This window comes from Adiantum capillus-veneris, chromosome 8 (assembly GCF_014529385.1).
Source record: "Adiantum capillus-veneris isolate H3 chromosome 8, ASM1452938v2, whole genome shotgun sequence".
NCBI lineage: Eukaryota > Viridiplantae > Streptophyta > Polypodiopsida > Polypodiales > Pteridaceae > Adiantum > Adiantum capillus-veneris.
The window spans coordinates 81,346,931-81,374,525 of record NC_140938.1 but is presented as its reverse complement, the minus strand read 5'-3'; the positions used below and the strand labels follow the sequence as shown (position 1 = coordinate 81,374,525).

The following is a 27,595-nucleotide window of genomic DNA, read 5'->3' as shown; positions in this document are numbered from 1 at the left end:
CTGCACATAAGCCACAAGGATGCGTTGGACAATCCTGAGACACACATGAAGTGGCCACGTGGACAGTTTCCAATAATTTAACTTGGAATGCAGACGTTGGAGCACCCAATCCAGTTTCTGCATAGCCGATACATTCCAACCCAAGGGATAACCCAAATGGTGAACCAGAACATGTGGAGGAACAATCTCCCGAGGCCACAATATCTTATGCCAGTCACACTCTTTCAGAGGCAATAGCTCGGATTTACAAAAGTTAATTGAGACCTGTTGCCAATCCAAACAAGTGAAGAGTATGCATAATTTGCTGTACATCATGATAGTGATTGCGAGGCATAAACAAATAGTCATCCGCATAGGCCTGACCAGCAAACTGCCGTCCGGAAGGTAAAGTCAGGCCATGTAGCGTACCATTGGAAGTCAAGGAATCCAAATACATAAACAAGGGGTGATTAGCGATCGCATAAAGCAAAGCAGTCAGAGGGCAGCCTTGCCTTACCGACCATCCCAAAGGCCAAGATTCTATAAGAGATCCATCCAGCAAGTCTGCAGAAGTGCTGTGTGCATACAAGAAAAGCACGACACGGGATAGCCTAGGCCCAAATCCCAAGTGCTGCATGGTATCCGCAATATAATCCCAAAGAACAGTATCAAATGCCTTTTCAATGTCAACCTGCATGACCAAGACATCCTGTCGAGGATATTTTGGATATTCCATATCAATGATGACATTCGCGAGCTTATCAGTAATTTGACGTCGTGTAATGAAGCCGTATTGAGATTGATGCAAGCCTTCATGCAGAAAGCATTTGAGTCGGCTAGCCAACATTTTTGCCAACACACACACACACACACGTTTTGGCTCAGGAGGAGCTCACGAGTTGCAGTGAGCAGGATTGAAGCAAGGAAGGAGGGAGTGAGAGAAGAGCTTGTGGTTGTGTGTGGTGTGCACATACACACACACACACACAGACACACACACACACACACACACACACACACACACACACACACACACACACACACACACACACAAGTCTCACACAGTAGAGCAAGGCAACTGTGTGAAGGAGTGGACCTCATGGGCAGCCAAATCGAAGGAAAATTGGGGGCATTTTGTGTGGGTATAGTAGGGGTGTAGCACCTGCAAAAGCAGCAGGGCAGCCAGTTGAGAATGAGCAGGTCGAACCAGCATTGGCAGCAAGCTCGGGAGGTGAGCTTGGGAATCGAATGCAAACAGAGTGAAAGCTATAGAAATTGAGGACTTCGAACAATTTTGCAGCAAGTTAGTAGACTTTGGAAAAGCTTTGAAGGATTCGTTAAATCGAGCAAAGCTTGAAGGAGAATCAAGCTTGGTGAGCAAAAACCAGAGCTTCAGAGAGGAGTTTGAAAGAGAAGCAAGAATGAAAACAGAGAATTAAATTAAAATTTACCATTTTTAGTCTCTAAGGGTGTGTTCACATACAATTGCAGCGGAGAGAAAGAGTGTGAAGTTTCGGGTGATCCTCGGCATGGGAATAGTGCGAGGAGCGGAGAGAGAGCGCATCGCCTCTCCTGTGGCGAAGATTCAGCATGGCAGGTGTCCAAATAGCCTCCGTAGTTCTCCCGTCTTGAGTTGCGGCATCGGCATCGCATCTTCACGGCTTGCTCCTGGCATTGGAGAGCTAGCACCTCCTGATTGAGAGAGAACTTCTCCTGGACGGGTTCTTCTCGGCGTTTTCGGTGTTCTTCTCGGCATTAGTCTCGACCACAGGCGGCTACGTAATCGGCAAATACTTCCCGGCCTCGAGCAAGAGGTTTAGGCTTTCCTCTGGCGTAGCCTCGCCATCAGCCACCCTTCGAGGCCCATTTCGGAGCGGTTTTACTCGGACGAACCTTTCCCTCGACACCCCGGCTTTCCGATTTCGACTTACCTGGAGACAAACCGAGCGAGAGAGGCATGGGCTGTACTCTACCCCGCATCCACAACGGCTCCGATTCGTAGTGTCTCCTCGTCGAGCCCACCCCCTTCGACAGCGATTCGGCTTCGACGGTTCTCTACTTTCCAGCTTCAACAGCCACACATACCGACACATATGGCTCCGATGGACCATTTTGGAGAGGATTTTCCCTCGAGCGCGCTTGGCTCTTGGACAGTGTTTACGACCACAGATGGCTGGTTGTACTTTATGTCTGATTTTTGGTCAAGGACTTTTCTGACCGATGAGGTAGCGTGTCTCATATTTTAGGCGTTTTGCTCAAAGGTTGCACATTGCTTGCAATGTAGATTATGAGGCACATGTAGTGCTTATGTATGACTATGTGTGGCATTCCAGAGAGTGGTTTTAGTACGATTTTGTGTGGCTATACTATGTATGCATTTGCAGATACAGCTTGAGCTAGGTATAGCTCACAGGTTTGTAGATTCAGAGGCTCACAGGTACTTAAGACAGGTGTAGTCGTCCATAGAGCCACTCGTTCCACAGCGAGGTTTATTACCAGGGTTTCGGTAGTTTCATGTATACCACATGTGGATCTTGCCATGGAGACACTGAGTATCTATTTATGCTCTATGCGGTTTTGGTGAGATTTTTGAGTTTTTACTCAGTTTTTAGGAGAAACTCTGCGGTATTTTCCCCAGATTCTCGCCATACTTCGAGCATATCTACAATTTACTCTGATGGTTTAGTGGTCGAGTCTCACTCCCACTTTGACAGGTTTTGTCAGTTTGGACACAATTTAGTGTTCTTGCATCCACTCTCGCACGAGTGAAAGTTGCATATGCTCGTGTGGCTACAGTACAGGTAGTCACAGGATTTACAGGTTTTTTTGCAGATTTGTGCAGGCAGTTTTCTTATGGGATGTGTTTTGAGCATGTTTGCTCACTACTTGCGTATGTGGTTATGCGCTTTACGCTCGGCTAAGCTGTTTGTCCCAGATTGTATGCCTCAAATTTTGGAGTAGTTTTATGCCTATGCGGGCATCAGTTTTGATGCGATTGATCATGGTTTTTCATGATTTTGTAGTGGTCGAGTGATCTCCCACTTTGTTGCCTGTTTGACATAGTTTATAGTTGAGGTTTTGTTTGAATTTTTTGTTCAGTTTACAAGAGAGACTCTGTCAGATTTCTCCCAAGATTTCTCGCCATACCTTTTGTTTCTTGTCATTCACTTATGGTAGTAGATATTTGTGATAGTTCAGAGTCGACAGTGATGACTTCTGAGAGATGGAGGTCTCGTACTTGCCTTGTTGGCATTGTGGTCACACAGGGCACATTAGGCGCGGTTGTTTCAGACGTATGAGGCAGCAACGGCGATCTATTCATGATGCAGATGACGTTTTGACACATGCTAGAGCGGTGGCTTCATATGCCAAAGACGGTGATGTCACGTTTACCTTTAGCGTTCCTCCTGCTTACATGTCTTTGAGAGGTGATATTTCTCCCCGTTGGTTGCTAGATAAGGATGCAGTTTTCCACACCACATCGTGAGTGGTTTGGCACCTTCTCTAGTGGGAGCGTTGGTCGTCTGCACTTGGCCAATGGTTCGGCATTTGACATTGCAGGTGCAGGAGATGTTGGCTTGTCATTGCCCAGTGGTGCATCATACCCCTTTGATTCTTTGCCAGTCTATGAGTCGTTGTCACAAGACAGACACCACGTGCCAATAAAAAAGAACAGACTGAACAAACTTCTAGCACTTCAATAACAGCTGAACTAAAAGAGAGAGACGACATGTGACACAGAGTGGCGGAATTCCACCCCAGCGAGTATTGGCCCCAAACCTTGGCGTCCCTTTCGGCATTTCTTTATATTATCGGAACTCAGTACAATGCCGGTACCTGTGCTCTGCACCTTCTCACTGAAGCGTGCCAGAGAATGAGCCCATGGTCTCATATTTAAAGGCCCTAGGCCCCAAAAGCAGTTTACATGAAAAGTCTTCAAACTCAAAAGCTTCTGATTCAAAAGCAATGCCAAAAAGCTGTTAGCGTAAATCACGGAATTCCGTACAACTTCCACGTCAGCAGTCAGCGCACAACGCGAAAATGCGTACAGCCTGCCACGTCAGCATTGTCAGTGTTCGTACAGCCGCCACGTCATCAGTTACACGCTGTGTGTGTGTGAGGGTCCAACTTTATTATAAATGCTTTTATGTCACTTGGGCCTCAGCGGATGGGGTCCCATAAGTTGGTAGGACTTTTTCTTCTACTGTTGCTTGTCTTCTTAGGGTTTAGGCCCCTCGGCTGGGATCTGAAGCTTTGCTCTGTTTTTACTGACTTGGCACGTCAGCAGTTTGTGAGAGTCGCTCTGCATGCTCTGCCAATCTCCCTTCTCCTGAGTGCCCTACGTTGTAGAATGATGACATGGCATGTCCACCCGAACAAGCATTAATGGCAACTAACAAAATAAATAGTTTTAAGTGGTTCCAACTTGTGGGGTCCCGTCCAATGGGGCCTAGGGGACACAAGGATTCAAAAATAAAGTGAAGACGAATTTTGGCATTGATTGCTGATGTGGCAGGCCGTACAGACACCCACATAGTGCACTGACTGCTGACGTGATAGGCTGTACGGACGCCCGTGATTTGCGGTGGATTTTAAGCTGGCTACTTTCAGCGGTAGTGTGAAAGACCAGATGCTTTTGGAACTTGTAGCTTTTCATGTGATTGCTTTTGGAAGGCTCTTTATAAGGAATTGCTAGGGCCTCTCTCTCTTAGAGTAGCTTGGGAGTGCTGAGCCGAAAGAGAACCCTCAGACATTGTATTTTGCCGAGATTAATATTAAAAGAAATACCGAAAGGGGTGCCAAACTTTGGGGCCAATCTCTCTGGGCACGGAACTATGCCGAGCCGTCTCTCTCTCTCTCTCTCTCTCTCTCTCTCTCTCTCTCTCTCTCTCTCTCTCTCTCTCTCTCTCTCTCTCTCTCTCTCGCACCAGAGGCATACTGCTTGATCGGGCGATAGAGTTGGGGCGGTCCTCTCAACATCGACGTAGATTGCGACAAAGGATCCATAACATACTGGCGCGACATAGGAGCCGTCCCGGATACTAATGTATATGTATATGATGCCTCGAGTGTCAGAGAGATCCATTGTATCAACTCACCCTTTGTATTTCCCTTTGTATCAGCTTTCACCCCACCCCTACCCACTATTTTCTTTTCAGTTCTATGTACTTTTTGTACCCAGACCTGGTATTAGATTCACCACATGTAACCTTTTGGTCTCATAGGTCATTTTAGCCTTTTGAAGACGTTAATATTACATTTCATTTCTCTCTCTCTCTCTCTCTCTCTCTCTCTCTCTCTCTCTCTCTCTCAAAGCTCACTGATTATGAAGTTTTTGTTGGTGTGTTGCCATTGATTTCTGGCTTGGAGTGTCCAAGCCTGTAACAGTGGTATTAGAGCTCAGAAAAATTCTTCTTCTACCGAGGATCCGATCACTTTTTCAACACACACAAGTGTTTGTGAAAGAATCTTTGTGTCCCGACCCCGGACGTATTAGCCACTCCCACCCTTCGTCCATCGCGCATCGGGCAGGCTCCCGTCTTCATCGCTCTGTCTTTAAGGGTATACGCCATAAAGAACCCTAGATTACATATGGGTTCTCGTGGAGAATTCGACGAAGATAAGAGCTCTTAGGGGGGAGGAAAAGAAAAGTTGAAATCCTGCACGGGAACTAAAGAAAAGAATGAAGATTTGGGCAAATTTTCAGCGAGAGTTTTCTAGAGAGAAGTACAACGTCAATTGCAAGTTGACACGTGTGTGAAAAGATTTATCAAGTACTCCAGAGACCGGAGATTTGCGCAACACTGAAAAATTACCCGATTGATGAGATTCGCTCGAGATGGCTTGAGGCCATTGATTCTTCTCTTAGGTTGGGAGGAAAGGTAAGGACAGACGAGTGAAGAAAAATGCGGAAGCTATACTCGCAGAAAGGCCTAGACAGAGCTGTTGACCAGAAGATGAACGAGATAATGAAAGGCTTGAAGTAATCTCGAAAAAATAGGAAATTGGTGGATTTCCCCGGTTATGTGGGCTGGAAGTGGAGTTTCGAGGTGGCAAGCAGATCCAAGAAGCGTGCTCGTTTTGAGGATGACTCTGATTTTTCTTTGTCTTCAGAAAGTTCCGACAGTTTGTCGTCCTCTAGTTCCAGAATTGATGAGAAAAGGGGGAAGAAGCGGAGAAAAAGCAGATTTTTGAAAAAGCCTAGAAGGCTTGGCAGGCAATCTAGCAGTTCAAAGCAGGAGAGGTCGTCCTCTTTTGGCAGTGACCAGATGAGCAAGAAGACCAAGGAGTTCAAGGAAGGAGGTGGCTACTGTTAGAGGTTTTGGAATACTTGTTTGCCAATATCTTCGTTTCGGAAGTAAGCTTCGTTTCGGAAGCTTACTTTGAGAAACCAGATTGAGTGGTCTTGCTATGGATTACCAAAAGAGATTCGAGATTATTGTTTAAACCAGAAGTCTGACTCTATTTAGAGACTTATGGGACATGCTAAGCAACGATTTGGAATGCATGCCGGCTCATTGACTTACCCTACGGATAGGATAGTATCCACTTCAACGGGGCAAGAGTCTACCAGTGAAGAGAATGAATCAGGGGAACCAGATGACAGCTCATCATAGGATTTTGGAGAATCAGATGGTAGCACATCCAAGGGTTCCGACGGAGTAAGGGAACCAGATGCAGGTTCATCAGAGGATTCTGGAGAAGAAAGGGGATCATATGATAGTGCGTCTCAGGGTTCTGATGATTGAGACTGACATGCTAATGGACATGGTAGGCTAGCTACCCACAGGTCCCAGGGCACAAGGAAAGAAATGAAAAAAGGAATCAATTGGTAGATCAGAGAATTCCCCAGATCCAGGTGAGATGCCAATGGACAGGGAGCCTCAGGAGCAACTTGAAATGAAAGAGACCGAGGAGATTCTTGTTCCATAATAGATAGTGTCTCACATGGAAAGAAAGGAGAAAGGTAATTTGAACGGCGGTTCTAAGAACTATCTGGCATTGGATGCGAAGTGGATGGAGGACCTAGATGATACTCCTCAAATTTGGAACTTTACCATGAAGATTTCGGTCTGGCTTCGACTACTCCGAGAGATCCCGGAGATCAGCAGGGTTGAATCTAGTGCAGACGGGACTGCACAAGAGGGAAGTTACTCTGCTCCTGTGTCACAGGTTACCCAGATGGAATAAAGTCGGTGATTTTCCTTTGGATTTCAGGGACACTGATGGGTTGATAGTATTCTGTGGTATGACTTCATGAAAGAAGTACTTCAAATTGGAAATTCCCGAAATGAATTTGATTTACATGTGCTCTCTTATATGAGTAGTGTTTGAATGCATGTTTGAAAGACGAAAAGACTGTAGCATTTCGGTCTTGTGTTTGAGAGAGATGACATGGACATGAGAGCAATAAGAATTAGTCAATCGAGACATATGTGGAGATCTGGAATAAATCTAGATGCGACTACTAAATACGTTGCCGATTGATCATAATCCAATATCTCGATGGAAGTAGTAATATGAATGTGATTTGAATGTTCAGTGGCTGTCGTCTTTGTGCAAGTGCTGGATATGTGTTGTCTAGTGCATTGATGCTTAGAGTCAGTGTCTACTGAATTGGTTTCTGGTGTATGTTTGATTTTGCAGGCGTAATTGAGGGTGATTACAACTCTTTCAAGAGGGGGGTATGTCACAAAATGATGACGTGGCATATCCACCCGGACAAGTATTAATGGAAACTGACCAAATGAATAGTTTTAAGTTATTAAAACTTGTGGGGTCCCGTTTGATGGAGCCCAAGGGACACAAGGATTCAAAAATAAAGTGAAGACCAATTTTGGTGCTGGCTGTTGACATGGTACAAAAACCCGCAAAGTGCGCTGACTGTTGACGCGGGAGGTTGTATGGATGCCCGCGATTTGTGCGGCGGATTTTACGCTGGCCACTTTTAGCGCTAGTGTGAAACACTCGATGCTTTTGGAACCTGTAGCTTTTCATGTGATTGCTTTTGGAAGGCTCTGAGAGCCTTTATAAGGAATTGCTAGGGCCTCTCTCTCTCAGATTAGCTTGGGAGCACTAAGCCGAGAGAGAGGACCCTTGAACATTGTACTTAGCCAAGATTAATATAAAAAGAAATACCGAAAGGGGCTCCAGACTTTGGGCCCAATCTCTTTGGACACGGAACTAGGTAGAGCCATCTCTCTCTCTCTCTCTCTCTCTCTCTCTCTCTCTCTCTCTCTCTCTCTCTCTCTCTTGCGGTAGAGGATCCACAGGATTCTAGCACGACACCCAGAGTGTCGATCAGGATAGGCTTCATGCTACTGTCATATTGTATCATGGTGACACTTATCCCCACTTTGTACCTTTTTGGCATTATACCATTGCTCAGCTTACCAGCCACCCATAGGAGTCGGTAGCACTCCTATCTCAGTTTCTAGTTTGTAGTTTTCTTTGTTTGTACCCAGAGTTGGTACTAGACTCACCATTGTAATCAGTTTGGTCTCATAGGTCATTTTGGCCTTTGTAGACATTAATATATCATTTCATTTCTCTCTCTCTCTCTCTCTCTCTCTCTCTTAAAGTTCATTGATTTTGAAGTTTCTATTCAAGTGTTACTATTGATTTTTGGCTCGGATTGTCCAAGCCTGTAACACCCTGCACAGATCAAGCACCTGGAATTTCACAAGTAGTAGAATCGCCTGCAGGCTGCTCCTATGCTTTTCCAGTGGTTTGTGCAAAATTTCAACTAGCATAGCAAATGCATTCAATACTTGCAGATATTCAGCCTTGTCCATGGATATGGGCCAAATTGGTGACAAACCTAATCTAACGGACTCATCCAGAGATGCAAGTCCTTCTAACCGCCTCACAAAATCGGCAATAAAAACATGACTGGAGCAATAGCCTCTTCATAGAGTAAGGCATACAAATCGCGCTCGTGCTTTGGGATATCTAGAATGTCACGCACCTTCTCAATGTCAATTTTATCGACATTGACTTGTGTAGGCTCAAGGGAATTAGAAAGCTTCTCCAAGCAGCTGTAGGTTGCAATCACAAAACACCAATCTCTCAAGATGTAAGGTTTTGAGCTTATTTCTCTTCTTTGTATGAAAGAGAGCCCAAGTACTCCAATTCCTCTCACAAGGACCAACAACACAATCTTGTGAGAGGACTCTAATGGCAAGGCGTTTCTGCAAACAACATATCACAATAAAGAGGAAAGAGTTTAAAACTTGGTTTTGCACAGAAATTCAGAATTTGCAAAGCGTAGGGCTAGAGCCTAGAGTGTAGTGTTTTTAGCCCAAATGTAGTGTAACGTGGGAGTAGTATTAAACAAAGTAGGTGCACAATTCCCATACTTCTCCCACCATGAGACTGGTTGAAGCTGTGTCTCTCTAAGCTTTGCAGTGGCTCGACCAAAATGGCTGGTTTCATTTCGAAAGCCCAACAAATCATTTTCTATCTTGCTTGCCATTGTTACATCACCACATGTGTACTTTGCCACATACTCTTGAAGTCCATTGTCTAGCTCTTCTTCCCCATTCACTACGCCATAAACGATGTAACAAATGCGTCACAGCATGGATTGGTTTATGAAACCAATTCCATCATGATTCCCACACCTCCCACAACTCACCAACCCTGTTAACATTGAACAACATGGACATATGACATAAAGAAAGGGGCAAAAGAAATTCAGCCATTTATGACATGAGATTTGAAGTAGTTACAAAGAATATAAACTTACTTCTCCTCTGCCAAGTATGCATTTCTGTTGAGAGCTTCCCCAATTTTGTCCATGTACTCATAGAGTAGGCCTAATGTGCTCCCCTCCATTTCGGTGATGCGCAAAACTGTGTAGATAGGATTGAGGGATTTTACTAGTGCCTCTACCTCCAACCACCAAGTTTCATTGAAAACATTGCGTCGAAACTCCATGAACCTTGGCTTTCTAATTTAATCCCTAGCAAGCTATTCATCACAGCTAATCATGCGTATGAGATTTGGTCGCACTCTAAAGAGACGCTCAAGCACAATGAACACATAAGAAAATCTGGTGGAAGAGGGATTCAAAATCTCAAGAGCACTGTTGGCCTGAAACATGCTGAGTGCTTTAGGCCTCTTAGTCACAAACATGACCATCTTCTTAGCAATAGCAAAGAGCTCATGTATCCAAGGTATCTTGCCAATATCCTCAATGAGCAAGTCCAAGGAATGAGAAGCACAAGGTGTCCACACAATGGTAGGAAATGCAGCCTCCAACAAGTATCCCATAGACACACAATTACTACCATTGTCATTCACTACTTGCACAACATTCTCTTTTTCAATTGCATTGATGACAATTTCTGCAAAAATGTAAGCACCTGTGATAGTGACACCTGCACCTGAAGCATCTATGGCCTTCCAAAACATAGTTCCCTTGCATGAAGAAATCAAGACATTGTAGACACTTCTCTTCCGCACATCTGACCATTCATCACAAAGTATAGTGCATCCATACTTCTTCCATGTTTCCTTGAGGAAGTCAAGCTGTGTGTCCACGCATATCTTCTCCTTGTTAAGCTCCCGTGTGCGTAAGGTCTCGGAGGAAGGACCCTCCCACTCACATCCTATGCAACTCACTGCCCTCATTGTCTTCTTCCATTGCTTTGTTTTGGCCACATTGAAGGGAATAGCACACCTTATAGAACAGACGTGTCACCTTACGGGTAGCTAGCCTCATAGCTTGGTTTTGAAGGCCAGCTTTAATGCTTGCAGCTTGGAGAGACGGTGACCCCTTTCTCTCTGCTCGAACATTTGGCAAAGGAGTCCTTTTTGCACAAGAAGTCAATGACACACCTGCACTTCCTGTTGTGGACTCCAATCTACTCCTTTTGGACCTCACCTAGCTTGCTTCTCCTGCACTCTGACTTGTTTGAGTCTCTTCTTCAATGTTGACCAAATCCAAGCGTTTTGCTTTCCATACTTCAAGGCGAGCTTTAACATCAGCCGGGAGATTTGCACAAGGTGCTATATCCTTGCCAGGGACATGTCCAAGATGGTCTTTCACATGAGTTACACTCCCTGTCTTCTCAATCCTACAAAAGTTGCATCTCCATTTTTTTGAGCCCCCTCCTCCTTCGTAGCTGGCCAATTTGGTGACATATCTCCAATACGGGTCTGTCATGGTGTTTGTGAAGCCCCTGCAAGGTAGGCACATGATAACCACGCTCAGCCCACACATGCATCTCTCTCTCTCTCTCTCTCTCTCTCTCACACACACACACACACACACACACACACACACACACACACACACACACACTTTTTTTTTGTAATGTCAGAATGAATTACAAGTGGGAAACCTCAAAGCGAGGAAAACCCATGGAAAGTATTACAAGCTGTAACTTAGAAACAATCAAAGTAGAGCTGGTAATGGCTAATAGGGAGCTCATCCAATTCATAGGCAACTTGAAGAGACTGTCTAAGAGATATCTTGAAGAAAGAAACATGTGCCATTTGAATCTGCTGAAACATGAGGGAATTCCGTGCTTTCCACACTGTCCATAGTACCCAGAATCTATCCCAGCCGAAAAAGTATGCATACGGCCGAAGCAAAGGCGAAAGCACTCCAAAGATCCAAAAAAGTTTACCAAATTGTGATCCAGGGAAACGCGAGCAAAGAGCTAAAGAGATGCTATCCACAACTATCGCGTACGAGAACAAGACCACATAAGATGTGATATATTCTCAATACCTGCACCACATCGAACGCATCTCGAAGAGGCCAATCTCCTAGAGCGCAATAAATTGCCAGTGGGGAGAACCCCAACAATACATCTCCACATAAACAATCGCTCCTTGAGAGGTGGCTTAGCATGCCACACTTTCATAACTTTACTCCACCACCAAGTAACACTCTTATTCGTATTCCATACCTTGTTACAGTGTTTTTGGACCCAGGAGGACGACTGCAAATGATAGTACACTTTCTTTGCCGATATCGAACCAAGCGAAGAACCAACATAGAGCCAATCACAAATTCGATTGTCTTCAACTAGCAGCGGGATGGGAGATACAGAATCGACCAACTCCTTAATAATGTCCCACATGCGTTTGTAGTGTAACCCAAGTCCAAAGGTATGAGTAGCCTGTCTGAACGAGAGCACCCGTCCTTCAGCGTCTATCACCTCTGCTATCCTGTCAATATCTTTGTGGGAGAGAAAGTAGCCCTGTCTAGGAGAGCGTTGAACAAGAGTCCGAGCAAAAACTCTACTCCAATGCAAACTCTCTAGCCGAAGTGAATTTCCACAGACCTTATCTCTACCATTCCACAATCATTCTGTCGTGACCACCTGCCAATCTGACACTAGAATGGAAGCAAAGGGACATCCCGGAATTGTAGCTTCAACTTTACCAAAAACCACATCCCAATATGACGGCTGCCAATGGACGAAGGTTGGCGTAGAAACCGCATGAGAGCACAAAAACGCAAGCATCTGCGTCCAAGGCTGTTTTTGCTCAACCAACACCAACAACAAAGTAGCCTTCCTTGCTGTAACATGAGAACACAAATGAAGGATATTCAGACCACCACAACGTTTTGGAGTACAGAGTTTATCCATCGCAAGCAATCACAAGACTTTTTTACGAGAGGAAGTGGACCAAAAGTGCTCCAGAATCCGAGACATGAAATCCCGAAGACGACGGGGTGGCCAATGCAACAATGGTAGGAAAAATTGCATGTATGCCACCAAAATAGATTGCACTATTCTGAGCCTTACATAGAGCGGCCAGGTAGACAATTTCCAATACTGCAATTTAGATCTCAGTTTATTCTCAACCCATTGCAACAATTTCGCATTGTTAACCGACCAAGCCAATGGATAACCAAGATGTCTCACAATTTGACCAGGCTTCACTATCTCACCTGGCCATAACAGAGCATGCCAATCCATTTGATACAACGACAACAATTTAGATTTCGGAAATTCACTTGCAGACCTGCAGCCAACCCATAAATATGCAGAGCTTCCATTATACAACGAACATCCTCAGGATGATTTCTAGGCTAGAACATCGAGTCATCTGCATACGCTTGTGCCACAAAATGATCATGAGCTGGCCATGTAGCCGACCGGATGCTGTTAAGGAGTCCAAATACAACAGTAGAGGATGTGTAGCAATAGCATACAACATAGCACTCAAAGGGCATCCTTGCCTGACCGATCGACCAAAATCCCATAACCGAGTCAGCTCACCGTCAAGAATTCTGGTAGATTGACTGTTTTCATAAAGAAAATAGACTACCTGACGCATCCTGGGCTGGAAGCCGAAAGCCGTCATGATCTGAGCAATAAAGTCCCAGTGAACAGTGTCAAATGCTTTCTCTATATCAATCTGTATGATAAGCACACCTTGTCCAATATATTTTGCATACTCAATTCCAATAAAAACAATGGCAATATTATCCATAATTTGCCTATGAGGAATAAATCCATACTGAGCCGGATGTATGTCGGAAAACAAGTGGTCAGCAACACAAGTAGCTATCATTTTCGACAATAACTTGTAAACGACCGCCATAAGCATTATTGGTCGCCAATGTGAAAAGTATTCATTGAAAAGTATTCACACAATGCTTGCTTAGGCAACAATTTCACCACTCCTCCTTTCCACGATTGCGGCAAAGATTGCGCGGTCCATGCATGGTTTATCATGAAAAGGAGAGGGATTCCCAAAAGCGAAGAATAAAATCCATCGTAAGCCCGTCCCATCCAGGCGATTTCCAACGACCAAGATGCAACAATCCGTCGTGCAATTCATCCTCAGTAAAACTCGCCTCAAGGGTTTCTACTTCATTCATTGTCAATATAGGATGTACATACGACAACTGCAACCGTCTAGCTTGCAAAACATCAGTCGAGGAGGCTTCAAGCTTGGCAAAAACACGTTGAAAATGATCCACCATTGAATCCGCCAATTGATCTTTCTTGGACGTCCATTGCCCAGTTTCATCTTTAACCCTTTTGAAAGAGGCAAAAGTCCTTGAATGATGCAAATGCTTAAAAAATTGTTTCGATGAACAACCTTTATCCATAAAAGCGTATTGCCTAGATCTAATTTTCCATTTTTCAAGTTTTCTCTTATCATTACGCATCATAATTCCTCTTGTTCTGAGGCAGTAAGCCTTCTAGTATTTGCAAGAATTCCCAAGGCTTGACATATTTCCGTATCTTCCTGCACTTTATTTCTCAACTGGTACATGTACCACGAACCATAATCCTTTATGACTGCCTGGATACGCATGACAAAGCGATACCGGGCCACATCCACATCAATAAACATCTGAGAGACAAGTGGAGGAATTACTGCTTCAATCACAGTTCTAAATGTTGTATGTGAAAGATACGCATTATTAATATGCAACAATTGCTTACGAAGGAGCGAGGAGTCTATATCTACTGCCTCAAAATAGACCCAGAGCCAAAGAGGAAAATGATCAGATAAGGTGAAAGAACGATCAATCCTCATATCACAGGCAAACATATCATATTGCGGAGTGCTCAGTACATACCAACGATCCAAACGTGCTCTATATCCAGAGTGATCATTATGAGTAAATGTATAACCCCGCTCTGAAGAGTGCGTGTTGGCCCATGGATCTAGGACACCCGTATTACTGACCATGGCATCCCAAGGAGAGCATTCAGAGCTGAACATATGCCAATGACCCGTTGTGTTGTCCGTGTTTGTTGGTGCATTATTACAATCCCCTCCCCAAAAAGCATGCGAACGCCAGAGGTATTTGACCAACTCTTGCCAAAGATGACTTCGTTGTGCTGAGGTAGTATACGCATAAATACCAGCAAATTCCAGGATATTTTCTTAGACAAGACATTGAACTACCATCCAACACCGTGCCGGATCATTGTGTGCTAAAACTGGCTGCAGTTCATGACGCACCATCATCAAAACACCCGAGAAAGAACCAGTACTAGCATAAGCAATCCAAAATCCCGCATAATACAAAGATTGACCTACAAAATCATGTCGATTATGCTCCTGTAACATCACTATATCTGCTTTATTTGTATGTACATAATGCCAAATTAACTTCCACTTGTCATGGTTGCACAAACCGCGCACATTGTATGTAAAGCATCTAAGAGGAGAATGCATATGTATAGTATTTACAAGAGAAGCATGAGGCACTATCATCAAGTGATATTGCCCATGGGCACATCCGCTTCCATACTAACAGTCAATGAAGCGGACTCCATATGCGTTCCTTGGTGAGGATTCCGATGCAGAGGCAACGACCCAGATGTTGGTCTAAGAAAAGCATCCTTATATGAGTGTACCACTCTGTCCCACGCTTCAACGAGTGACTTATGGTCATGTGATGTAGATGTGGAAGATCCACCACTTCTCGCATCCAAAGCAGGCACATAATTTCTTGAAACAGGCAAAACACGAGGCTTAACTGGCTTTTTTGGAGTTTGCCAGCCATCATAGAATCTTTCATTTTAGCTTTACCCTTGGTATTTGTCTTTGTAGTAGGATCCACATTAGGCATGCTTTTATTTTGATCTTTCCCTTGTTTGGCGTGCATGCTTCCATTAGCATCCCCCATCTTTGGTCTCACAAATGAAGAGGAGGGGGAGGCAACATGGTTCCAGATGTCGGATCAGCGGAAGGCGGTAGTTTCAGCAAAGAGTCCTGACATTCAAACTACATATGGCCAAATTTTCCACAACTGAAACATGCACTTGCAAATTTGCCCCATTTGAGTTTTGACGGCCTTTTGCCTATTATCGGATCACCAGAATCGACCGTTATCCCTGACGGCGTCGGCGTATCCGTCTCCCACAACACAAAAAAACTATTGGAATTAGTATCCAAATTTGGGGGCATATCACTTTGCCCAACTGAGCAGCTAGGAGAGGCAAAAAATGCTTCCAAGTCTGTGGAAATTCAACTATTTCCACCCAAACTGGGCACCTATGTCGAATCAAGCTGTGATAGTCTTTAGTAAGCGCCCAAGGCAATACATGTGTCATTTGCATATTGAAAAACAAGGGTGACATTGCCAATAATTGCGAGCGAGCTTCCATGTCTGCCAGTAACACCTCATAAAAGTCACGGGCACCAAAATACACTCCTCGAACAGCTTGTCTTTTCAACAGGAAATCAACCCATTGATCTACATCCTGTGCCGAGGGCATCTTGCCAGGGAAGAACAAAATGACCGCATTCAACGCATACTCTGCTACCGGATCCATAAGCTGCTAAATCGGAATAACCACTTTGGTAGCTGGCTGCTGACCTTCCCAAGCATTCCGAGCATCAACAAAATCCTCTGACAAAGACTCTTTGATGATATTTGTAGCATCCATCGTGGAAAGATCCACCTGCTTCCTACGCTTATATATAGCTTCTTCCGCCATATCTAATCAATACTTCACTTTCTAGAGCACTCTCTGGACTTAGACCCACTCAATATATTTATATACTTTTTTTTAAAAAAAGGCTTTCTTAGCAAGGACTCTTCTGAACACACCGACAAAAAGAACCTCTTGCTACAGTAAATACACATACACAGCCACTGTCACTCACACGAGAATATGACAGAAGGGCTGCGTGCAAGTGAAAATCATCTTCGACCACTGGCGCGCTTAAAAGGATTGCACAGTGTAGGAGTTGCGTAGGGCAGGATAGCGCAACAAACGAATGGCAGAAGGATTCACTACACCCGAAAAAAAAAGTCACTGCTTTACACACCCACACACACGCGCACACATAGAAGGAGGCGAAAACCACTGCACTACTCTGTACAAAATCCCTGCAAGATACTCTGTCCCCCCCCCCCCCCCCCCCCCCCACACACACACACACATGCACGTGCGCGCTGATGCAGATCAGACGAGTCTACTGGATAGGCTGAGGTAGATCGCGCGCGCGCACACACACACATCGTGTGCGCGTCCACGCGTAGGAAAGGGGCTTGAGGGCTCACCTGTAGGCGGGTGCAGTCTGCAAAACTGTGCACGCGGCCGAAAACAGAGCAGAGCCAAGTTCGTTGTCACATAAATGCTTGCTGCCCGATTTTTTCCCAAAATACCCTTTGGCCAATTTTTAGCCGTTTCTTCCGGTCCGAAACGATCAAGAAGCGGCGTTTCCGTTTCGACCCCCCGAAACGCCGTTTCGTGTGACTATGGTTAGGAGACTTCTTACCAACTTGCTAGAGACATTGGTTCATGATTCTCAAGTACACCCAGTTACTCTCTTTAAACGAGACAAACATTTTTTCGATGCTTGCTAATATGCCTAAGAGTAAGACTTTTGGGCCTTTCTAAGCTGAAGCATTAGGCAATTTAGATACAGACCTAGTAAATAAAGATTGAAGCCTAGGACCAATTGCAGCCTCATAAGGGCTGAAACTAATAGCACGAGAAAATGCATAATCCAAATTAGCTTGAACTAATGGCATAGGAGGTAAAATCGGCCCGTGGCCCCTCTTCCAGGGGATGCACTAAAGAGCTTCTGCTTCACCAGAATACAATGGATTTGAGCTTCATAGAGGGGGCGATGATACTCCAAGGCACCAGGATGAAGAATGCTCAAAAAGCGCAAGCTAGAGCTCTGAGAATCTATGGCGCCAGGTCTGAGTGAGGATCTCTTATACACATGCTAAGTGTTTCTTGGTTACCTCGAGATTTGCATCCCCTTTAGTCCATTGAAAATGTGCAATGTGCACACAGTCTCAGTGAATATAATAACAAATATTTCACAAAAGGCTCACCTATTTCACACAAATCTGGAACAAACTTTGTCGTATCCTATTCTACATGATAGTGCTGTCAAATGCCCATTAGAGTTCAATAACCCCCACCAAGCATCATTAGAAACCGTTCATGCAAAGAGGCTTAGAACTGATAAGAACCTAATCTAACGGACTCGTTAGACCAGCGTGTCCTGCGAACATGCTCAGAAATATGTGGTACAAAATCACCTAAGCTTTATAGTCACTGATTTGGCCTTGGAAGTATGTTTAGCATGTCTATGTGACACACAAAGCCAGTTTTCTCGTGACAACATTATAAACAACAGATAATTTTGGTGAAGATATGGAGCACTACAATTGGAAATTTTAGGGTAGAGTGCAAGTATTCAGTCATCTGCTGATGAGGGTAGGGGAGCATGGGAGAGACTCTTCATTGATCCTCCTTTCATGTATCCGGTTTTTGGGGAGATGAGAAATCAGTGTTATGCACCATGTCAGTTCTCATTGACGGTTTTCATACTCTCTAGGTTCTTCAGATTACTTCTTCATGTAGTTCTTAAGAGATAAAATATGACCATGATGTAAGGGAATGTCACTTCATTTACAAGCCCTCACTAAAAGATTATTTTTACACCTCATTATTGTAGAAGCAAATTCTGAGTGAGAACTATTTAATTCTCATAGCATCAATATCTGAAAAGATTTCCATGGTTGTTTTGTAGCCCTCCTTCAACAGTGTCATACCAGCATCCAGCGATGAACTGGACTTAGGAGAGTTAGTCTCTATTTATAATGAATTGAAACGTAAGGGACATACTCCTGCAATCATAGATGCAGATGATCTCCAAGGAAATCCAGAGGTTATTTCTTTTCTCTTCGCTTGCACATTATGAACAAAATTGTTACATTCATTTTGCAAAGGAAAAACATAATCAATAATTTTATGTCTCGAATAATCAATTGCTTTTATGCCTTGTTCCTTCCTCCTAATTTTGGTTGGGGGACAGTAAGTATGTTGAAGTTCATTTTGGACTGACTGCAGCTTGTATGGCATTATTCTTGATTCATTCACAGTGATATTGAGGGTGTTTCCAATGCACCCTCTTGCTTCTTTCTCTTCATGCTTTTAAAAGCATAGAGTGCGTGTGTTCTCTGCCCATGTTTGCATCATAATATAGTTGATCTTGCCTTTCCTGCAAGTATATCTGCGGAGTCCAATACATGGCACACACCTGTGAGGTGTTTGGGCTCAATAAAGTCATTTGTTCAAGTTTGAATGTGATGCATGCAAGGTGGCAGAAGTTCTTACATAGTCCGTACATGTGTACTATTTTTCTGTTTAATACCCACACACCTGAAAATCTAGTTTACTGCAGAGTGTACTGCGATCTCTTTGCACGTCTCTTGGAATGCCATTTCAGACTTCTATGCTGAGGTACTTCTAATATTGTTTACTGCTAGTATTTAGGTCGTGGATTTCAAGTTTGATAAGCTGATAGTGTCTTTGTCTTATGAGGAATGGTCTTAAGAGCTAAGAAAGGGCTCGAGTAGGATAAATGGGTCCCACACAGTAAAATAACATTTTCAAAGCAGGAATGCAATTATCATATTTCCCAATGTAAAACATGTAAACCCTCTCATGCTGATGTGCTTTTTGCTCTTGCGCTCTCGTGCTCTTTGAGTAGAATGTCCTTAAATTGTCCCACTGTTCCTTGTGAACAAAACTTATGCACAGCTGTCACACTATAGACACGAGTCAGTATGCAGAACACATCTGATGACGTTCGAAAAATCGGCAGGGTGCCAAGCATCACAAGAAAGCAGGAATGGTAAATAGGAGCTTCCAGGAAAGGGTCATGTTTTCCAAAGACTTAAAAAAATCAAATAATGGTGATCTGCTCTTTGCTCTGCTCTTGTGCTCTTGAACAAGTCGCCCTTATTGAAGAATACAAGTGCACTCCTGTCACACAGGGACACCAGTTAGTCATGCAAGCAAGTTTAGTGTTGTCTCTGTATACTTCTTGTCTAGTTCCTTCTAACCATGCAGCTAGAGATATCTCCTAATGCACAAGATCGATCCTTGATTGCCAATAGGGAAGATGCACCTCAGATGCTCCAAAATAACATATGGCGTCACTCCCTGAAATATTAATCCTTAGTACTTACAATTAACAAACAATCTCACAGATCCAAACAGTGATTTTTCTCGCGAGTTACGACCTCTTCTTATCAAAACCTAACAACTGCTCATTGTATAAGGTATGCTGTTTATTCCTTTAGGTCCAAATACAGTCTCTTGTCCCTATGCTATGACCTCTGTTGCAGTCCCCATCAAAGCAAACCAACCACTTTATAAGGCATGCTGTGAAATATTTCACATAAACAAAATGATTTTATGTTTTTCCCTGAATTCCTACAATCTTCGTACAAGATCTCTGAAAGTGCTTCAGTATTTCCATCCTTCATGCTATGACTGTTGTTCAATATTAGTCCTTTACACTGAAGATATCTGACATATATCACAATGAGTCTACTGAAGTCACACTGCAAGCAGTAAATCATTCAAATCATGCACTATAAACTGTTTCTTAAACAGCGTCTAGGAAAACAATATGGCAAGGAAAAAGTAATTTACCATTTGAAACTTCGACAATGAGAGTAGTGCGAGAAAATGAGGCAAGGATTCATAGTTCTGCTGCATCTTACACATCTGGCATTAGCAATGTGCAAAACACCCTAGTGGCAAGTCACCAAGGAAGCATTGATGTTCTTTGAGGAGCAACCCAGACTGCCAGATTTGTATCCAATGTTATTGCCACCAAGGATAAGAATTGGTAGCATACTCATGGACCCGTGGAGATTGCTCCAAAGTGGCATACACATTACCCACAATCAAAAAATGCAAGGGCCAAGCATACCGATGCTAACTTTTGATACACGCACACTTTTTTTTAGTAAATCGATTTGATTAATTTACTAGTGGGAATCCTCAAAGCGAGGAAAACCCACCGAAAGGGTAATGTACAAGGGGAAGAACACAGAACTACTTAGCTGTATAGAGTAGCTAGAAACATTCATAGGAAAGCCGATGTATCTCTGCGGTGATATCACCAACTTCCAAAGCAAACCGTAACGATTGCCTAAGGGAAAGCTTGAAGAGTGGGAACTGGTTTGCATGAGTATGATGAAGCATTACGCTGACGCCACAGGGTCCAATAAGCCCAGTATCTGACCCACATAAAGAAGACCGCAAAATGCTGTAGTGTCGGTGAGAAAATGCTAAATGCCCAGAACCTTTTGTGAAAAACAGCCCCAGGAAAGCGGAGCCGCATACAGGCCGATACACGGCGAAGGAAATCTCTAGTAATGCAGCAATCCCACAACAGGTGGCAAATATCCTCTTCTGCAGTGGAGCAACGGACGCAAGAGGAGGGGCGAATGTGACGCGCCCTAAGAAAAGTGCCAACAAGCACTCCAAGCAAACACCACCAAAGAAACAATCGCTCCTTCAAAGGCAAATGGCTTTTCCACAAGGCAGAGAGAAGCTTCCTCCACCAGAGATCAGATTTCACATACACACACACACACACTTTTTTTTGTAAATCAATTTGATTTATCTATCTGTTGGAAACCTCAAAGAGAGGAAAACCCACCATAAAGATGTACAAGAAAAGGAACACAAAAGTGTCCGGCTGTACAAAATAGCTAAAAGAATTCATAAGAAAGTAGATGTATCTCTGCCGTGATATCACCAACTTACAAGGCGAACCGCAAAGACTGCCTAAGGGAAAGCTTGAAGAAAGGCAGGGGATCTGGATGAATGCGATGGAACATATAGCCATTACGCTGTCGCCACAAGCTCCAGTACGCCCAAAACCTGACCCACATAAAGAAGAGTGCAAAGCACTGCAACGCCAGTGAGAAGATACCAAAAACCCAAAACCGCTTATGGAAGACCGTCGTGGGAAAAAAGTAGCCGCATACATGCAGATACCCGACGAAGGAAATCTCGAGTAATACAGCAATCCCACAAGAGCTGACAAACATCCTCCTCGGCAGATAAGCAACGGACACATGATGAAGGGCGGATACGACGCATCCTAAGAAAGGTACCCACAGGGAGCACACCAAGTAAACACCGCCAAATAAACAAGCGCTCCTTCAACGGCAAATGGCTTTCCCATAATGCAGATATAAGCCTTCGCCACCAAATATCTGATTTATGCATGTGCCAAATAGCGTTGGAATGATCAGCAAGCCATGGATGAGGCAGAAGAAGAGCATATGCCCAGCCGGCAGAAATATCTTGAAAAGGCATTTCCCCAAGCTTTCAGTCAGACATGCGATTACCATCAGCCAAAGGTGAAACGGGCAAAAGACCTATCAACATTTGCTGTAGTTCTCTCCAAAATTGGCGATAGTGCATGCCCAATCCAAAGTGGCGAGTGGCAAATGGAAACTCAAAAGTGAAACCAGCTGCATCCACCACATCCTCAACCACTCGAATGCCACGGCAAGAGAGGAAATACGCCTGGCGAGGCGAGCGGTCGACCAAAGTAAAAGAAAAAGACCGGCTCCAATGAAGGCTCTCCACGCAAAGTGAATTTCCTTCCCTCAGAGCATTCCACGATAGATGAATCATAACTTGTTTCCATGCAGAGAGCAAGGTGGAAGAAAGTGGGCATCTAGGAATATGACCATCCATCTTACCAAATACTACCTCCCAAATGAATGATTGCCAGTGACCAAATGATGATGTAACCACATGCTGACTCAAGTGTGCAAACATAAGAGTCCAAGGTTGAGATTGTTGTGTAACTTTAGGCAAAAGCTTAGCCTTTTTAGCAAGGACATGCCTACGCAAGTCCAAAATATTCAGACCACCAAAGCGCTTTGATGTACAAAGTCTTGCCATTGACATCAGATGCAGACTTTTTTTGTGAGTATGCGTTCGCTACAAATGAGACAAAATGGCCGACATGAGAGAATCAAGACAATGGCGAGGCCAATGCAACAATGGCAAAAAGAATTGAACATATGCCATGAGGATACTCTGAACAATTCGCAGGCGAACATGCAGTGGCCAAGTAGAAAGCTTCAAGTAATGCAATTTAACATTCAAGCGATTCATAACCCATCCACTTTTTGCGTGTGAGTAACATTCCATCCAATTGGATAACCCAAATGCCTGGTGATTACATTCGGAAGAACAATCTCTCCTGGCCACCACAGAGCATGCCAAACACAAGAACAAAGTGGCAAAAGGTTTGATTTACGAAAATTGACTTTAAGACCAGCCGAAGTCGCAAACAATTCCAAAGCTTCCATAATCACTTGAACATCGCTTTGTTGATTGAGGGGCATAAACAACGAGTCATCCGCATAAGCCTGCCCAATAAAGGTATGAACTGATGGTAGCTGCAAACCATGAAGACGCTGCACAAAGGTCAAGTAATCAAGATACATCAACAAAGGATGAGAGGCAATTGCATACAGCAAAGCACTAATGGGGCAACCTTGCCTAACCGAACAACCAAGTGGCCACGATTCTGTCAATTCCCCTTCCAGGATCCCCGAAGACGCACTACAATCATACAAGAAATAAACCACATTGGCCAACTTAGGACCAAATCCTAGACATCTCATTTTGGCAGCAATGAAGTCCCATTGCACAGTGTCAAAGGCCTTTTCAATATCAACTTGCATGACTAGCACATCTTGTTGCGTATACTTAGCATACTCCATGCCAATCATAACATTGTCCAATTGTCCATGATTTGACGACGAGGAATAAAACCGTATTGAGCTTGATGAAGTCATGTAAACAAATAGTCCTTGATGCGGTGGACCAACATTTTAGCCAAAATCTTGTAAACCACTGGCATCAAAGTTATGGGCCGCCAATGAGAGAACTTCTCACAAAGTGCTTGCTTGGGCAACAATTTAAGTAAGCCCTCTTTCCATGAAATTGGTAGATCCTGTTTCTCCCATGCCGCATTTAACATGAAAAGCAGGGGTTAATTAAGAGCATCCCAAAAGGAGAGGAAAAATTCCACAGTAAGTCCGTCCCAACTCGGAGATCTCCACCGGCCCAATGCAAGCAAGGCACCATGCAATTCGGAAACAGAGAAAGGATCCTCAAGGCATTGTGCCTCTTGCGAAGACAGGATCGGATCAACATAAGAAAGCAACAATTCACGCACTCGACAAGCTGCCGAAGAAGGCTGAGATGGAGCAGCAAACACCTGATGATAATGTGAAACCATAACCTCAGCAAGTTCCCGCTTCGAAGAAGTCCAAGCATCCGAGGGAAGCATAACCCGCTTAATTGACTGTGAGACCCTTGAATGATGCAGATGCTTAATAAATTTCTTCGAAGCACAACCTTTATCCATATAGGCCTGTTGACGTGCACGCATCTGCCATTTAGCAGTTTTCCTCTTATCATTTTGTTGAATACACACTTTAGCTTCACATAACTCCATCATTTCAGAGTCAGCTAGGGGTCGAAAATCAGCTAACTGCTGTAATTGTTGACTAACCCGTTTCGCATCATCGACATTCCCTCGAATAAACTGCATATACTGCATACCATAGTCAGAAATCACACTTTGTACTCTCATGACAAAACGATACCAGGCAGTGTCCAAATCGATATGCATTTGAGCCAGCAGCGGGGGAATAATATCAGCAATCATGTGACGAAAAACTTCATGAGTAAGATAGGCATTTTTAACATGCAACGAACGTTTCCTGTGAAGAGGCCAATCACAAAGAGACTGTCCAAAATACAAAGACAGCATTCGATAGCTGCAGAGCATAATCTATCCTCATGTCACATACAAATTCTTCATACTGTTGCCTATCAAGCAAAACCAACACTCCAATCTTGCTCTATAAGAAGAATGAGCAGCATGCTGAAAGGTAAAACCAGAAACATCAGGATGCAAACAACGCCATATATCAATCATTTGAGCAGAGGCAACAAGAAGATCCCATTTGTGTTTCTCCGCAAGCAACATATGGGAATTTCCTGTGGTGCTATCAAGCAGATCAGGGGTATTATTGAAATCTCCAAAAAAATGCATTCGAGGTCCAGGGGTGAGAGGAGATTTGGCGCCATAAAGCAGCTCTTTGCCCAGAGACTATGTATGCATAGGTACCTCCAAATTCATGAACTCGACCATTCAACAAACACTGTACAACCATCCACCGGCCATGCGGATCATTGTATAGCAGAACAGGCTGAAGCTCATGGTGAACCAGTATCAATAAACCCGAGAAATCTTGCAAGCCAGCTTACGCAATCCAATATCCGGTAAAATAGGAACATTGACCAGCAAACTTGTGCTAATTATGCTCTTGCAATACAACTATGTTTGCCCTACATGTATGTACATAGTGCAAGGTCAGACGCCATTTGTCAAGGTTGCATAACCCACGCACATTGTATGAGATGCATTTAATATGACTTTGCATTGGAAACATATGTACAAAAAGCAACAAACATAATAATCAAGTGGAGGTGCCCATAGACACGTCTCCATCCACTACATCCGTACTAGGTCCCAACCTCTTAGTCAAAGCAGGAAACGTGTCCACAGTGTTCACAGGCGATGTGGAAGTCTCACCAAGGAGTACATCTTTGTAAGAGTGCATCGCTTTGTCCCATGCATCAATCAACGTGCGATTGTCATTACATGGAAGTTGCTTAAACGATGCATTCTTGTTAGCATTAACAGAAGGAACGTAATTATGAGAAGAAATTGGTGTGCGAATCTTCAATGCTTTTTTTGGCACGACCCATGTATTGACATCAGCAGGTCCAACATTTTTACTTTTAGCAGCAGTCCCATTCCCAGGATCAGTGAGTTGTTGTACCTTGCCTTTTCCTTTTTCCACATTCGAAGCCACCTTAGCAGTAGAGGCTCCACTTTGCTTGACTTCACTTGTGGGTTTTCCAGTAGGGATAGAGGTGGACGAAGGAACAACAGAGGGAGGAGGTTGCAAGACCGGCTCTGGACATTCGGATTGCATATGACCAAATTTGCCACATCGAAAGCATGAATTCGCAAATTTTCCCCATTTAAGTTTAAAGGGGCGCTTGCCCACCCATGGATCTCCTGAGTCAACCATAATACCATCAGGGGTAATCTTGTTAGTGTCCTAGAGGATGCAAAACCGGTTGGTATTCGCATCCAATTTTGGGGGACAAATAACCTTTCCAAGCTGCGCAGCCAACAACAGCAGGAAATGTCTCCACGTGCGGGGGAAATCAACAATTTCCACCCACACCGGGCATTTGTGATGAATAAGACTCTGGTAGTCTTTAGTGATTGCCCACAGGAGAACATGTGTCATCTGCGTATTAAAAAACAGGGGATACATCTCAAGCAAAAGATTTCTAGCTACCATATCTGCGAGCAAAACTTCATAAAATCCACGTGCCCCAAAGTAGACACCACGGACAGCTTGTCGCTTAAGGAGAAAATCTACCCATTGCCCGACATCTTGCGCACTAGGCATTTTTCCCGGGAAAAACAAGATAACAGCATTCATAGCATACTGCGCAACTGTGTCCATGAGGTCCTGTACCGGAATGCGCACCTCAAGAGCAGGCGCCTGACCTTTCCATGCCTGTCGAGCCTCCTCAAAGTCCTCATACAAGCATGCTTTGATCTCAGAAGCTGCCTCCCACGTGGGTTCCATTGCTTTCCGACGCTTAAAGACGCACAGTGAGTCAAACATAAATTATAAAAAAAACCTCTCCAAACAAAACCAACTGGTGAAAAAACTCTGCAAACTACTGTCGAAAAAACTTTGCAAACAATTGAGGAACCAAAGCTCTACACAGACTTCACGGAATGAAGCATCCAAAACCACAGCTCGAATACATCATCTGAACACTGCCTAGACAATTTCGAGCTTTATGCAGTACCAAACCTCTGATCATCTGCCAACTGAAAACAATACAACTTGCCCTGACAGTCCTGCACAGCGAGTCGAAACTGACTGAAGAGACCAACAATAGAGTTCACTCAGACAGGTAGAGTTGCGCAGGCAATTGATTTCTCGAAATATGAGCAGATATCACTCTACACAGTGCACACACAGTCGCTCACACAGACACACACACACACACACACACACACACACACACACACACACACACACACACACACACGCACAGTGTTGATACTGTATACACAGAACAGCGCTGGCCACAGTCTGGCGTGCAAAACCTGCCGCACTCCCACAGACACGCGTGCTGGGCAAAGTGGCGCTCCTCAGTAGCACCGAGCAGGTGGTCGCGCTGGGAAGAAGGTTGGGGCAGAGCAGGTCGCGCAGGGCCTCCTGTCACACACACTCACACTCTCTCTCTCTCACACACACACTTTTTTTTAGTGAATCAATTTGATTATCTATCTGTGGGAAACCTCAGAGAGGAAAACCCACCAAAAAGATGAAGTACAAGAGAAGGAACACAAAAGTGTTCGGCTGTACAAAACAGCTAAAAGCATTCATAAGAAATCTGATGTATCTCTCCAGTGATATCACCAACTTCCAAGGCGAACCGTAAAGACTGCCCAAGGGAAAGTTTGAAGAAAGGGAGGAGATCTGCATGAATGCGGTGGAACATATGGCCATTACGTTGTCGCCATAGGCCTGTGCTACCTATCACCATCATCACCATAAAAAGAAAGAGAGAGAGAGAAATGAAATGATATATTAACGTCTTCAAAAGGCCAAAATGACCTATGAGACCATCAGATACAAAGTGGTGAATCTAATACAATGTCTGAAGTACAAGTACAAAAAGTATTGAAAGTAAAAATGAAAACTGAC

At 44.0% G+C, this 27,595-nt stretch overlaps 1 protein-coding gene and 1 pseudogene across 3 annotated transcripts in view; one reads left to right on the top strand and one right to left on the bottom strand.

Moving 5' to 3' along the window:
- Positions 1–27,595, top strand: part of LOC147452440 (branched-chain-amino-acid aminotransferase-like protein 2) — a 198,262-nt gene that overhangs the window by 93,264 nt on the left and 77,403 nt on the right. For all 3 annotated transcript variants that reach the window (XM_086518141.1, XM_086518139.1, XM_086518142.1), the window contains 2 exons: positions 18,472–18,609; positions 19,126–19,184. In XM_086518141.1, the coding sequence (XP_086374267.1) occupies positions 18,472–18,609; positions 19,126–19,184 (197 nt within the window). The remainder of the gene's footprint in view (positions 1–18,471; positions 18,610–19,125; positions 19,185–27,595) is intronic.
- LOC147452443 (uncharacterized) lies at positions 8,846–13,548 on the bottom strand (annotated as a pseudogene).